This window comes from Mustela putorius, unplaced genomic scaffold (assembly GCF_011764305.1).
Source record: "Mustela putorius furo isolate JIRA1106 unplaced genomic scaffold, ASM1176430v1.1 tig00000551_pilon_pilon_pilon, whole genome shotgun sequence".
Classification (NCBI taxonomy): domain Eukaryota; kingdom Metazoa; phylum Chordata; class Mammalia; order Carnivora; family Mustelidae; genus Mustela; species Mustela putorius.
This window is the reverse complement of record NW_025421412.1, coordinates 8795011-8808860: the sequence shown is the minus strand read 5'-3', so window position 1 is coordinate 8808860 and position 13850 is coordinate 8795011. Positions and strand designations below refer to the sequence as shown.

At 42.7% G+C, this 13850-nt stretch overlaps 2 protein-coding genes across 2 annotated transcripts in view; one reads left to right on the top strand and one right to left on the bottom strand.

Annotated features, from left to right (window-relative positions):
- LOC106005232 (translation initiation factor IF-2-like) overlaps positions 1-10192 on the top strand; it is a 25342-nt gene extending 15150 nt beyond the window's left edge. Inside the window, exons 3-5 of the mRNA XM_045081401.1 lie at positions 1834-7363; positions 8118-8839; positions 9993-10192. The gene's annotated coding sequence lies outside the window, so the exon portion shown is untranslated. The remainder of the gene's footprint in view (positions 1-1833; positions 7364-8117; positions 8840-9992) is intronic.
- POGLUT2 (protein O-glucosyltransferase 2) lies at positions 2297-13850 on the bottom strand. Its single transcript, XM_004746058.3, has 10 exons — positions 13352-13850; positions 11800-12005; positions 11472-11677; positions 11056-11133; positions 8549-8721; positions 8190-8427; positions 6417-6626; positions 5651-5740; positions 4339-4446; positions 2297-2527 (listed from the first exon to the last, which is right to left on the bottom strand). Exons 1-10 carry the CDS (start codon positions 13531-13533, stop codon positions 2510-2512), a joined length of 1509 nt encoding a protein of 502 aa, XP_004746115.1. The 5' UTR covers positions 13534-13850; the 3' UTR covers positions 2297-2509.

The window sequence follows — 13850 nt, the reverse complement described above, 5'->3', positions numbered from 1 at the left end:
TCTTACATTGATTTTGCCAATCCAGGAATATTTTTAAAAAGATTTTATTTATTTATTTGACAGAGATCACAAGAGGCAGAGAGGCAGGCAGAGAGAGAGAGAGAGGAGAAAGCAGGCTTCCCAGTGAGCAGAGAGCCCGATGTGGTGCTCAATCCCAGGACCCTGGGATCACGACCTGAGCTGAAGGCAGACGCTTTAACCCACTGAGCTACTCAGGCACCCCTGAACATGTATATTTTTAAACTGAATTAGTTTTTTTTTAAGTTTTCATAGTCTCTATAAAGGTCTTTTCCATTTTTGTTAGAATCAGTTCCTCAAATATATACTTTGTAGTTTTCAAAGTGCTATCTTAAACATTTTTATTTCATTTTCTGTTACTGAATGGTATGTTGAAATGCAACTGACCTTTATATGTTGGTTTTGTATTTAGCAAATGCAGAATTCTCTTGTTAATTCCAATAATTTATCTGTAGATTGGAGTTTTCTGCCAAGTAAAATTGCAGACGTATATATATAGATATATATATACTTTATAACCCAGAATTTTATTCCTCATTATCATTCCATCATATTCCTTTATTCAGAATTTTATTCCTGAGCAAATGGAACCAGGAAACATGAAGAGGAATGCTCATAGTAGCTTTCACTGGAATTGCCAAAAATGGGAACACACAAATGTCCCTCTACAATAGAGTGGATAAGAGAGTGATGCTATTCACAGTGAAATCATGTGTACGTGTATAAATGCGTGTACTGCCACTATATGCATCAACAAGTAACAACAAAAATACGTTCAGTATGATTGCACTTATGTCAATGTAAAAATATACAAGATTCAATTACATCGTTTAGAGGAGTATATGTAGGTGGTAGAACCGTAAATAAGTGCAAAGAAAAGATGATTACAACCATCACAGTAGGGGTTACACGGGAGCCGGTGAGGAGATAATGGGGTGAGACAGAGATACTTCTAAGGAACCGGCAGCATTCCATTTTTGAAACCAAGTGGTAATAAATATCAAAGCAAAATCAGAGCCAGACAGTAAGGTAGTTAAGAAAAAAAAAAATACACAAAGACAGACATACATACATATGACTCAGGACTATTGCAATAGGGGGAAAGAGATCTCAGAATAAAAACAGTTCAATTCCAAATACCACATGAACAAATGGGAATTTACAGCCAAGGAGCAGGGTGGAGGTCATTGGATAGAAAATTACTAAGGCATCATTGGGGATGACTGGAGGGATTCTGGCCAATCTGACCCAATAGGTTCTTGCTGAGAACACATCAGTCACGGGGGGTTGGTGGAGGACCAGGAAGCCAGTTAGAGAACAAGAGTGTTGGGATATGGAGGACGGGGATTCTCTCTAAACGGACTGAGCAGAGTGCTTGTCCAAACCAGACTTGACAAGGAAGTGCGGATGGCCCTTGAAGGCTCAGGAGATTGATTAGAGCTTGGTCAAGCTGAATCTTTGTAATTACATGGGTGTTTTCTAATTATTTTCAAGATGCAGATATGTTTTATATTCTTCTGTGTATAGGATACATCCCACAACTTTAAAAAATTGCAATAGATTACTTAACCAGCAGACGGAAGGGAAACTATTGGGTAAAGGAATCTCTAGGTCATTATATTATGGTTTCAGTCTTAGATTTTCTAACTCCTTTTTCATTCTCTTAATCACATTTCAAAGTGATTTTCAATATCCACCCATTCGGTATTGAGCCTTTCTAGTTGCAGGCACCCTAGTAGATTACATGGGAGATCATGATCTCTGTAATCAAGTTGCTTCGAATCTGGTGATGACGAGATCGCTACCACACCACAGGGTAACAACAGCCATACAAGTTTGCAGGGGAGATTCAAAAGAGGGATTCCTGAGATGCGCACTGGAGGGTACTCAAGCCAGAAGAGAGACCTGGCATTCCAGAGCAAGAGGAAGCATAACCAAGTAAGGTAAGAAGCAAGACCCCAACAGAATGGTAAAGGGCTGGTGTTCCTGGACCTCAGGGTACATGTTAGCAGGTGGTAAGAAACTGGATTAGAGATGCAGGTAGAGGCCGGTTATGAAAGGTCTTGTAAGGTCTAGGAGTTAGAGTTATGTTCGGCCATGAGGCTAAATATCCAAAATCACAGTGGCATGAAGACCGCAGTTCACTGCTGTGTCGTATGGACCACGTGTGCGGATAAGTGGTGGCTGTTGTGATGTTCCACACCGAGGCCAGGGTCCAGGCCCCCTGTGTGCCTGCTCCATGGTCCAGACACAGCAAATAATCCGCACAACACAGGCCTTTAAAATAAAAGTGGTTTTATTACAAAATTTTAAAACTGTGCTTTAAAGGATCGTCCTGGGAATACCGCATCATAAGAAACCTATGTTCATAATCCAGACAATCACATGGTGGATTTTGTACTGTCCATGGAATTAATATTTAAAAAAACATTCTTCTTTTCAGTTAAGAGTCTTCAGAGCACCATTATGTGAAGGGAAGGTATTTTGCATATCAGAGTTCATCTTTGGTCTGCAATCAAGAAGCAACATATTTAGTGCCATCAAGAGGTCGTAGATGAGTCAAGAAAACTTACGTTAGTCTATTAATTCTGTTCCCCTAAAGACGGGAGGAGGAAAAAAGGCAGTTGGTGCTAGAGGCTTGTGGGACCTAGGACCGTGCCTGGAATCACCCCGGGGAAAGTCACACTGTGGCTTATGGGACTACTGACGGACAACACGAATATCTAAGCGTCGGCATTCCCGTAAAGTGCCCCGTGCTGTGAATCAGGTCAGTGAAGGACTGGGGCAGACAAGGAGGAAGCTAGCAGAGCCCCTCAGTGCACCAGTCCGGGGAAGATCTGATTCGGCACTCCTCAAAATCACTTAGACAAAGAGGAAAAGCAAAAAAAAAAAAAAAAAAAAAAAAAAAAAAGGGGGGGGGGGGGGGGTGAGGGGACTGGAGAAAGGAGCTGCAAATCACAAATCTCATGAGGAGGTACATTTCAATTCTGGCCATTTGTTTTTTAAAGGTTTTTATTTTTAAGTTATCTACACCCAATGTGGGGCTTGACCTTAAGACCTGAGATCAAGAGTTGCATGCTTTACCGACTGAGCCAGTCAGGCGCCCCCGATTCTGGCAATTTTTGTTTGCTTGATGGCTTTAATTCATTTCACGAACTTTCAGCACTGATGGGTTAATACTGGTGAAGTACCACTTCTCTAAGGGTTAGTTACTTAGTGGCAAGTCAGTACTCCCAATAAGCAAAATAAAAACAAAATAACCAAAACTGATTTGTAGCACCTGCTATTGTCCCTGTGACTTTCCCAACAGGCAGATTCCAAGCTACTGGAAATTAACCAATGTGTAAAATTCCTGAATGTGTCAGTCAGTGAGCTTCCATCACACCACTTTATATAGAGATAGTGGTCACTTCATTCCTTTTGAACCTCCCTGTGAGACAGGCATAGTAATTGCCAAATCTGCCTTCTCATCTTTAGTCACAATACCAGTTTTGAGTTTGTCCATTTAGAGACATGAGGATATTGTTTAGAATAACGTCAAGTCTGTATATTATCTAGGTATATGTATATCTATAACCCATAGATATGTGTGTGTAATATATATTATAATTTTATACAATATGTTCATTCAATTCAAACAAAAAACAAGTATAATGCCATATCATGTCTTTTGCACAACCAGACACACAATCTGATGATGGAGACTGGTTTTTGGTCCTAACTTTGCTATAATCCAGCTAGAGGACTCTGAGCTAAATTCTTCTTCAGGCTCACTTTTTTAACCGTAAAATGAAGGCATTTACTGGGTGACCCCTAAGGTCCTTAAGGTCCTTTTTAGCCTTATAAGTCTATGTGAATCGGCCTTTTATAAATGAAATCAGTATGTGCTGCTATTAATAGAGATTGCTTCTTAAATGAATAATCTGATAATCATGGTCATATATTTTTTAATCTCTAAACCCAGGTACTGAACTTTGCCACACCTATTTCACGTGATGCATGTGAAAATACTTTTCAAACTGTAAGCATCTATTCAAATGCTACGTGATCTGGATTCTCAGATCATGTAGTCAAGTTAAGTTTCCTCCACTTTGCCAGGCTGGAGGGGGTGGCGGGGGTTCCTGTGTCTTCTCTCTTCTCTGCATGTCAATGGCCTCTCTTCGGCCTGGTCGTCCATGGCCTCTGCCCGGTGGACTGAACTGTACGGACGCCCCCAGAGGAGCTCAAATACTTGTTGTTTGACTGAATATCTAAAGGAATGAATGAGGACTTACTCTTACTTTGACAGTTCTTACTTGGACATTGGCCAGTTCTGGTTACCTTTTTCCTATGGCACGTGCAAGGAAAGAGGTCCTCCTCGGCCTGTGGTTCTACCCTCTTCATGCCCTCTCGGATCTGGGGCTCCCTCACCTGCAGGCTGGCATATTCCTGTGTAAGCAACAATTCAAAAGTGTTCTTAAAGTACATTCTTACTTTACAAGTTACATACTTGTAACTTAAAGTACATTCACTAAATCCGATGCACTAGAATTTGCTAGAATATGCTCCTTTTAACTCATATGTGACAAGTTCTGATAAGCAAAATTCTTCACATTCCCCTTAAAAACCCCAACACCAGAGCTTCTGAGAGGTGACTGTCCTTTGGACATTGGCTGCCTCTTGCTAATGGACCTCTTCTGAATCTATCCTTTATTTCTATGACTTGTAGGGTTTGGGTTTTACCACCGTCTGTCTTGAAGTGAAAATAATTGTGCACATGATCTCCCGTAGACTGGGAATTTTAGGATAGAGCGTATTCCCACCATGGCCTGCACAGCCTCTACCTTCGTTTATAATGCACTTGCCCTGGGCTGGTGATGATGCTCTAGTTCCAGTCAGAGTGAACGAACACAAGCCCGTGCATCTATAAGAATTCAGGCAGTAAATCCCCTGATCCTTCAGTTTACACATTTCACCATCTCCATCCCTTCACTGTTCCCTGGGGAGGTGAAAAAGGCGGGAAGGGCCAGTGCAGACCAGAAACAGACCAACTTTGTTCTGTAGCAGAGTCTAAGATTTGGTGCTCAATACCGGCAATTCTGGGATTAAAACAAAAATCTTAATTTACATCCAGTAGTGTTATTAGCAAACTACTTGTTTACTACTGTGTTTTAAAAAAAAAAAAAAAAAGCCTTTTAAATGATCAGATATACTCTGATTATTCCTAAGTGCTCAGGTCCAGGAATACTCTTTCCAAAAGACGCTATGGCTCATAGGGGGTTAGCATTGTAGGTCTGAAGACACTAGGCACCATTTAGACAAGGACCAGTAAGGCAGCAGCAAGAGAGTACACAGAGAAGATACTGATCTACGTACAGTAATTTTGCAGGACGAGAGGCCAATTTCCAACCACACAGCCCAGAGTGGGAACATAAACACTTTCCCCATGTTGTAGCATTCTCCTCTAGCTAATCTTTGGTTTGGCAGTGTTTTCATTACTATTTCATGTTGATCCTTGGTTTTTGCCCACATAAGTATATATACATATCTCTCGTTATATTAATATACTTTAAGAAATTATTAAGTGAAATATTATTTGTTGCTAACATGTCCAATTACAAATTGTATGTCTATTCTCTTAGAAAGTACTGACCTGGAAAAGTTTAAAATAATAACAGAATATGTCATCTCCCATGAGATTATTTCTTGCAAACTCCTGTCCTGCTTTTGCTATCTTCTTTGCCTATGGGAACAATGACAACAAAAGCCTTTAATGAAACACATTCTTTTCCCCATGCAGGCATATGCAAACTGATGTTCAGAATCCATGTATAGTGGGACAAAGGCAGGAGGAATATCTTTGAGGGTAATCTTATGTGTTAAAGGAACATTTAAGAGGGTATGCTCAGATTAAAGGAGTTTTTTTTTTTTTAAGACTTGAAAGTCTGAGGAATCATACTAGACCTTCTAGAATTAAGCCTCTCTGGCAGAGTGACAATGACCTTGTAAAGTAAATGCAAGACAAAGTTTAACGCACTGCTTTAACACTTCTCAGCAATTCGTTTGAAGTGTACTTCATGCAATCCTGCCTTTTAATCTACAGCCATTAGTTTTTCTTCCTGCTGGACTGGCCATTCTTAATTTTCATATTGCTAGCAGAGATGAGGCAGTGCTTGGGGGCTCTGACCAACCTGCCCAAAAGAGAGACTGTCCTTGAGGCCAACATTGCAGCTTTTCGTTTCAAGTGCAGAGTGGACAGTGAACCCAAGCCCAGACGTCTGTGCTCACCCCGAGGGGGCTGATGTGTGCCGTGGGGAGGCGGCGTCTCATTTACAGGTAAGGTCCATATCTGAGCATATGCTGAATGCTTTTCAGGAACAAGACGTTTAAAATGAACGGGTAGAAGAGACGGACCTTACCTCTTCATCATGATCTTTGGCCCACTGGAGCTTCTCTAGAAGATCACTCAGATTGCTTTTGACGGGAATGTAATGTTTCCAGGGCTGCAGCTCGTTGTAGAAGTGCTCGTAGTAGATGGAGTCCTGCTTTAGCACCACGCTGTCACCAACGAGGAGATATGGCAGGCGATAGGCAGCGACAGTGCCATCGACGTTTATTTGGTACTTATGCTGCAGGACAGCGGTAAAATAAAAGCCGTCATTAGATCGCCGTTCTCCACTCGTGATTCTCCTCCTCTCTCTAACTTGAAGCCTCATCATTGTCAGGCGCAAACTGGCCAGATTTTGCCTTCCTTCCCTGCCATGGAGTAAATGCTATCATAGAACACCTGACCTAGAGCTAAAGGCTTATTGCGTGCTCTCCTAAATGTCCCAAAGGGGCCACGTGTCTAACATTAAAGAAGACAATAAAATAGTAAGACTGCTGTCCTAGGAAAGACAAATTTATCGTGCTTTTGTAATCCCTCTACTGCTTTACTGATCACCTAGGAGCACCTGAGGACGGCAGCCTAGGCCATATTAACCACCGCTTTTACACACCAGATGGCTACATGCAAGTCCTGAGGAAATTAATAAGCTCTGGGGTGAGAGCTTCTATGAATAAAAATATTCACAGAACTGTTGGTAATCACTTAGTCTTTAGTTGTAGCAAATGGCACAGGTGGGAATAAAGCAAAGGCATGACAGAACATTCTCTGAAGGGGGATGGCTAATGACAGCTCCCTTGGGTTCTATGACCAACTCTTTCAAAAGTCTTTGTGATATGCAGATGGAGGAAACACTGACAATTCAATTTACAGCATTGTGTCGGTCCACCTGCTGGCATGTAACCCATCAGAAGAAAACGTGGCTATCTACAGCACAGATAGAGCTTGCTAATCACTTGCCTTCCCACATACAGAGGACAGGTGACTACCTTTTGTCCACCGTTCATTCCATGACATGGGTCTTTAGAAAACGCTTAGTGGTTTGGAGAAACGGGCAATGTTCCACGGCCTAGCAGTGCAAAGAGGACCCCTGGGGCGCCTGGGTGGCTCAGTGGGTTAAAGCCTCTGCCTTCGCTCGGGTCATGATCCCAGGGTCCTGGGTCCTGGATCAAGCCCCGAATCGGGCTCTCTGCCCAGTGGGGAGCCTGCCTCCCCCTCTCTCTGTCTCTGCCTGCCTCTCTCCCTACTTGTCTGTCAAGTAAGTAAATAAATCAATCTCTTAAAAAAAAAAAAAAACGAAAAAAGGAAAAGAAAAAGGATCCCTTCCCGGGAAACATGAGTAATCCACATTTTAGATACAGAAAGCCCTCCCTAATCCCCAGAACTCCTAGGCAATAATTTGGATGGGTTTCAAGACATTTCCCTATCAGAAAGTCTGAGAAGAGACACCTGGTTTAAATCTTCTTTAGACTGTTGTGATGTTTTGGGAGAAGTATTTGTAAAACCACATACATGTATTTAATAATAAACGATTTGGGGCTGACATGTGCTTACCTTGAGGGTCAGTTGGGAAAAAAAATTCTTGCTCTACCCAGGCCCCAAGCTCCCTTGCTGCATATTTAAGGTCAAGTCTGGGTGCTCTGTATAACCCACATGACCAAAGCAGTCCCTGGGGCCTCACTCCTTGATGTTCACTAAAGTTTGTGCTCACCTCTCTCGCCCCTATCGTTTATAGGCCTCAGTTTTGCTCCCCCCAAATGAGGACATCTGGAAAGACAAAAAGGACTGGACACAACTGATGTCATACCTTGAAGAAATCAAAAAATGAAATGTGTTTCACAATGGGACCATACAGGCTTTCATCATGTTTAAAGAAGAAGAAGTTGGTGAAGGCAGCGTCTATGAGTTCCGGGTGTTTCCTGCTGAGCTTAACCAGTTCGAGCCTCTCTTTGCGGCTGTCGCGCCCTCGCCACACAGCAGTGGAGTTCTTGCGTTCCCAGGGCGGACCCGTATTAGCTTGCACAGACATCATGTCCAGACTTACTCTGGAAGACAGAAAGTGCAACAGGTTTCCCTCTCAGACCATCCCAGCGCAAAGGTGGCTGAGAAAGAACTCAGCAAGGATATAAAACCAAGGCTCTGGGTCGCCTTAGACCCATCGCTCACCGGCCCATGGTTTCTAGAACAGAGTCCGTCAAGTCGTAGGTTGGCATCACGATATCCTTGGAATCTGTGGAGCCACACCAGGAAAAGATGGGATGAATGTGTGAGCCGGATTTCTTCTTTTCCAAAGGCCAGTCTCCCAAATTCACAAAAAACTCCACATCTGGCATCTTCACCTGGAAAAAGAAAGTAAAGAGCTTCTCTACGGGAGCTGTAGAGAATAATCCCTTCTGTGGGTCAGTGTGTGGGAAAGGCAGCCTCGTGCATGCAGTAGTTCCACCCCTGCTTGGCCATGTAAGAATGGGTCCCAGGTCTGGAACACTTCTTTGCCAAGAGACAGAGCCTCGCAGTCTGGGCTGGGCTCGCCTCCTTGTGAGCGAATGTACTTCTGGTTCTTTTTTTTTTTTTTTTTTAAGATTTTATTTATTTATTTGACAGACAGAGAGCCCAAGTAGGCAGAGAGGCAGGCAGAGAGAGAGGAGGAAGCAGGCTCCCTGCTGAGCAGAGAGCCTGATGCGGGGCACGATCCCAGGACCCTGAGATCATGACCTGAGCCGAAGGCAGAGGCTTTAACCCACTGAGCCACCCAGGTGCCCCTGTACTTCTTGTTCTGCTTAAGCGCAGCTGTCCATGGCCCTCAGGTAGCCCAGCCTGCTGTATCTCAGACCCCACAGGAGGGTCCCAGGGCAGGGCTGGGGGAGCTGATCTGCAGGCCCAGGGGCACACAGCAAGGGACCGGATCCTCTTCCTTGTCCTCTGCTCTAAGTAAGTACTACAGCCCTTGAGGCGTGTATGTGTGCTGTCTGTTCTCAGCAACCTCGAACCCCACACGGGTTTCTTCCTTGGTTTGCATCTACCTACCTTTTCACTTTAGCTGGATTCACATAATACCCTCCGCTGAAGCACCGCCGACCACCCAGTAAGTGGTGAAACCCAAGAAAAATGAGAACTTGTACTAAATGAAAGACCAACTTTAAAAGCTTCAGGTGACGATAATTACCTCAACTTGAATAGTGGGTAATTTTTCAGAATACTTTCATATATATATATATATATATATATATATATATATATACACTAGATATCCTTTCCGTGGACGTGCAAATTGGCCAATAGACTGGCTTCCAAAAGAGATGCAATGACAAAGATAATCTTGGTTCTAATGCTGCCAAAAGACTCGAGGATGATCAGAGACAGAAAGGGAATTACTGGAAAATAGTTACAGCTCAAAGCACTGGGACTAGAGTTCCTGGTTAATGAGCCAGATGCACCCAATTAAAATAAATACACCCCCCACCCAGACAGTGGAGGGACCAGAATCTAAACTCTGGAAGCCCAACACCAAAGCCAGCTCTAGGGATTTCCCAGCTAGACTACCTCCACTGACAAGTGCACAAGTGTGTTCAAAGAACCTGTTCTTTTTTTTTTTTTTTTTTCTTAAATCAAGCCATAGGTAAATGTTTGGGGCTTTGGTCAGTCTGAGAAGCATCTCGAGAAACTGGAATCCTGAAGTATTATTTTTCCATGGATTGACACAGATGAGCAAGGAAAACCTGCCAGCACCCCGAAGTCTTCGCCGAAGGAGGCAGAATACAGATGCTTAGTAGCTTCCTATATTCAAAATAAACTCAGTCTAAGTGCTCTCAAGCTTGAGAAGGTACTGATTTTCCATGAGTAATTCAGTCAAATTATAGACAGAGATTATCCAATAAATTGTTATTAAGCAACCAGTAACAGTATGGGTATAGTTTTCCCAATCAGCCAGTTTACTATCACTGAGAGGTACCACACTAGAACCCTGAGAAAATCACTTTATACCAAGGAACAGGATTCAGCATATAGTAAGCCTTCTCTGGGCTCAAAGTAGATTTAGTACTGAAACAATTTTATTTGAAGACATTCTCCCTTATAAAGTATTGCTGTGGGTTGAATTCTGTCCCCCCCAAAGATAAGCTGAAGTCCAAAACCCCAGTGTCTCAGAATGTCCTTATTTGGAACTAGGGTTGCTGCAGATATAATTAGTAAAGTTGAGGTCATACTGGAGGGGGGGCGGGCCCCAATCCAATATGACTAGGGTCCTTGCCAGAAGGGAAGAAAGAGACACATGGGGGGAGGCCGTGTGATGAGGGGCAGAGGCTGGGGTGAGGAGGCTGCAAGTCACGGAGCCCCAAGGAGGGCCAGCAGGTGGTGAGAAGCAGGGACAGGAAGGAAGGGTCCTGCCCTACAGGTCTCTGGGCAGTGGGGGAGGGAGCGTGGCCCTGCTGACACCTTGCTCTCAGACTTGTAGCCTCCAGAGCTATGAAAGAACAAACATTTCTGCTGTTTGCAGAACTCTGTGACAGTAACCCTAGAAAATTCATACAGGTAGCCTATGTGACATAAAGCTCCAGAATAGTATTATAATAAGGTTCCAGAATAGAACACCACTGATGCTATTATTTTTCTTTTAATTATATGGAAAAACCTGGGCTGAAACTGTCTATTATACCTAAGAGACAAGAAACACTTACTTTTCTAGTCAAAGAAAGCAGTATGGCATCCATGAAAATTCGAAAACCTACATGTTCACCATGAGTCTTGATATAAACCTAAAAGAGAATCGAACCTGTATTAAGTTAATGGTTTATTTTCCATCGCCCTTATTTCCATTTTGTTTATTATGTCAATCTAAAAGTACTGGCAGGTTTCATTGAGATAAAGCTTATCACAATGATCCTCAGAATGATTTTTTTCTAAAGATTTTATTTTTACGTTTGAACCCACAACCCCGAGATCAAGAGTTGCACGCTCTACCAACTCAGCCAGCCAGGCATTCCACAGAATGATTTTTAGTAAAACACTGGTAGCTACTTAGAGCTACATGGTCAGAACAAACAAACAAAACAATCAATCAATCGAACAAGCAAACCTTAATCACAAAACGTACCTTGTTATCCTTCAGGGTATAATGACATAAGCTTTGTCTTTGTCCAAATCTTTTTGGGATTTCTTCTGCAATTTTTTCTGGATCAACAGCAGGGAAATATGCCAGATCTCTCTGAATCTGAGTAATGGTTTGCGGGCAGTTCATCTCCTGTAACCAGGCTGCGCTATCTTCCAAAGGACAGTCACAGTTTTCATGGTAAACTGGCCCTGATGACACAAAAGTAACAAAATATCACAGTAACAATTTCACTCTGCACTCAGAACACCTAAGACATACCCATCCTGTGTCTTCATAAATACTGCTGTTGTAAAATTATGTTACAAGTTACCTTTTAAAATATACGGAGATTTGGCAACATGTTGACCTTGGAATTTAACTTCTACCTTCAGATTTTTGTAGCTTGCATACATTCTGTATCTTACTATGAAGGACCCATCCTTTCGGTCTAAAACCTGGACTCCAACTCTAGTGAATTGCTCTTCTGGTGCAGAGATTTTAATTTGGAACACCTTTTCACCCGGAGAAGATGTGAAGCTGTCAGGGAAGAACAGCGAGATATAGAGATGATTTCAAGGCACAAGTGCACAAAGATTGTGCTGTCCAGTCTTTGAGTCCCAGTGCTTTCCTCCATACTCTTCCCCTAATATGTCTGCTGCTTCTCTCACATGCTTACAGTACCAGAATGAATGTGATGGATCAGAGATTTAAAAAAAGGAGAGGATGACAAATGTCCACACATGAACATTTCAATGGAAAATTGCAAGGGGAAAAAAAAAAAGAAAATTGCAAGGGAATATGTAAACACTACATATTTATATAAACCTAGAACCCACTTATGCATTTTATACATACAAATATTCTTATCAATCTACTATTTATTTCATGCAACTGGGAATTTGCCTCTAAAGATAATGACTTTTTGAAAAATCTCTCTCAAAGATTCTTTAAAAGAGCAGTATTACAAATCATGCTCAGCACAATCATTGAGCATGATTGTGTATCAGTCTACACAATCATGCTCAATTGTGTAGATTGATACACAATCTATAGGCAAAAGCCAGCAGATTGTGTATCATTTAAGTAACACTGTATAAAAGGTTTTTTTTTTTTAAGTGAGTGCTTTTGCTATGAAGATTTTGAAGATGGTATTTAGTTCCCCCAATTGTTATAACCAAGTGACAAAATTGATAACTCTCCCCCCCTCTGCTTTGGAAAACTTCCTGGAAGTTTTTCTTAAAATACCCAAGATCCCCCCCCCCCCCAAATATACACAGTCAGAATCCACCAGTAAAAAAAGACAATCGTTTCAGGAGTATGTGAATTCTAAAACTAAGCCTTCAGTTATTTTAATTGCTGGAATTCAGTGGAATGAAATAATGTTCGTTACAAACATGAAGGAAATTCACACTTTGATACTTTCCCTCTCAACTGTAAAGTTTCAAATAGCGCTTCAATTTTCTTTCTGCATTTCAAATCATGCTTATCTGCAGATGTCTCTCTAAAAACAGAGGGTAGCCCCAAAGAAAGATGAACCAACTAAGTTTTTAACAACTGGGTGTACATTCCTTACAACAGCTTATGCAAAAGTAGGTGGAAATAGTACTTCCAGCAAAGGGCAGGGGCTTTGTATCTCCAGTCCTTGTGTGAGTTCCCATCAGAACAGCCAGGAGAAGAGCTAATCTGGAATTACTTCTAAAGCTACAGAGAAAAACTGATTAGGACGGGGAAAGGCTGTTAAAACCAGATGTGGATAGCATCCAAATAGCCTGGAATTTAAACTGCTGTGGAAAAAAGAGTTCTTGGGCAGCTAAAACTTAAAAGGAGAAACAGTACATTTTAACTGCATTCCAGAGGAGTTAGGGAGCTGTTTCTCGACTTACTTGTTTCCTGATGTATCCACCGCCTGAATGTAGAAATAGCGTGCGGGAAGGACGACAGCAGCCTTTAGCCCGGGTCCCCATACTTCGCTCTTCTCCGGACTGAGTCGCCTCTCTCCGCCGGTCTCGGCAAGTGCTGGCACTGTCCCCAGAAAGAAGCAGTAAAGCAGCAAAATGCTAAACATTTACAAGACCGACTCTCAAAATGACGCACGGATAAATGAAGGGTAAGAAGCGGTCGGAACCAGCCGCGCCTGGGGCGGGGGAGGAGGGGCACGTTGGCTGATCGCCGCAGCCGACTCGACTCCAGAAGATGTCCCTTGCTGTGCAGGGCAGGCGCGCGGGTCTCCACTTTCCCCCAGGAGAATCACAGGCGGAGCCGGGGCTTGTCCGGCTGATGGATGCCCGTCGCTTTGCTCCAAGGAGCAGGAACCACGCTACTCCTCCTTCTCGGGACAAAGATAAACTTCTGTTGCTCCTGCCACTGGAGCATCATTGGGGG

Excerpts from the sequence above, each read along its gene's own strand:
- POGLUT2 (XM_004746058.3), bottom strand. The coding sequence starts at position 13,533 with ATGTTTAGCATTTTGCTGCTTTACTGCTTCTTTCTGGGGACAGTGCCA. Across the intron at positions 11,134-11,471 it reads ATACCCTGAAGGATAACAAG|GTTTATATCAAGACTCATGG; the intron begins GTACGTTTTGTG and ends ATTCTCTTTTAG. Across the intron at positions 4,447-5,650 it reads ATTATTTTAAACTTTTCCAG|GAATATGCCAGCCTGCAGGT; the intron begins GTCAGTACTTTC and ends TTGCTTACACAG.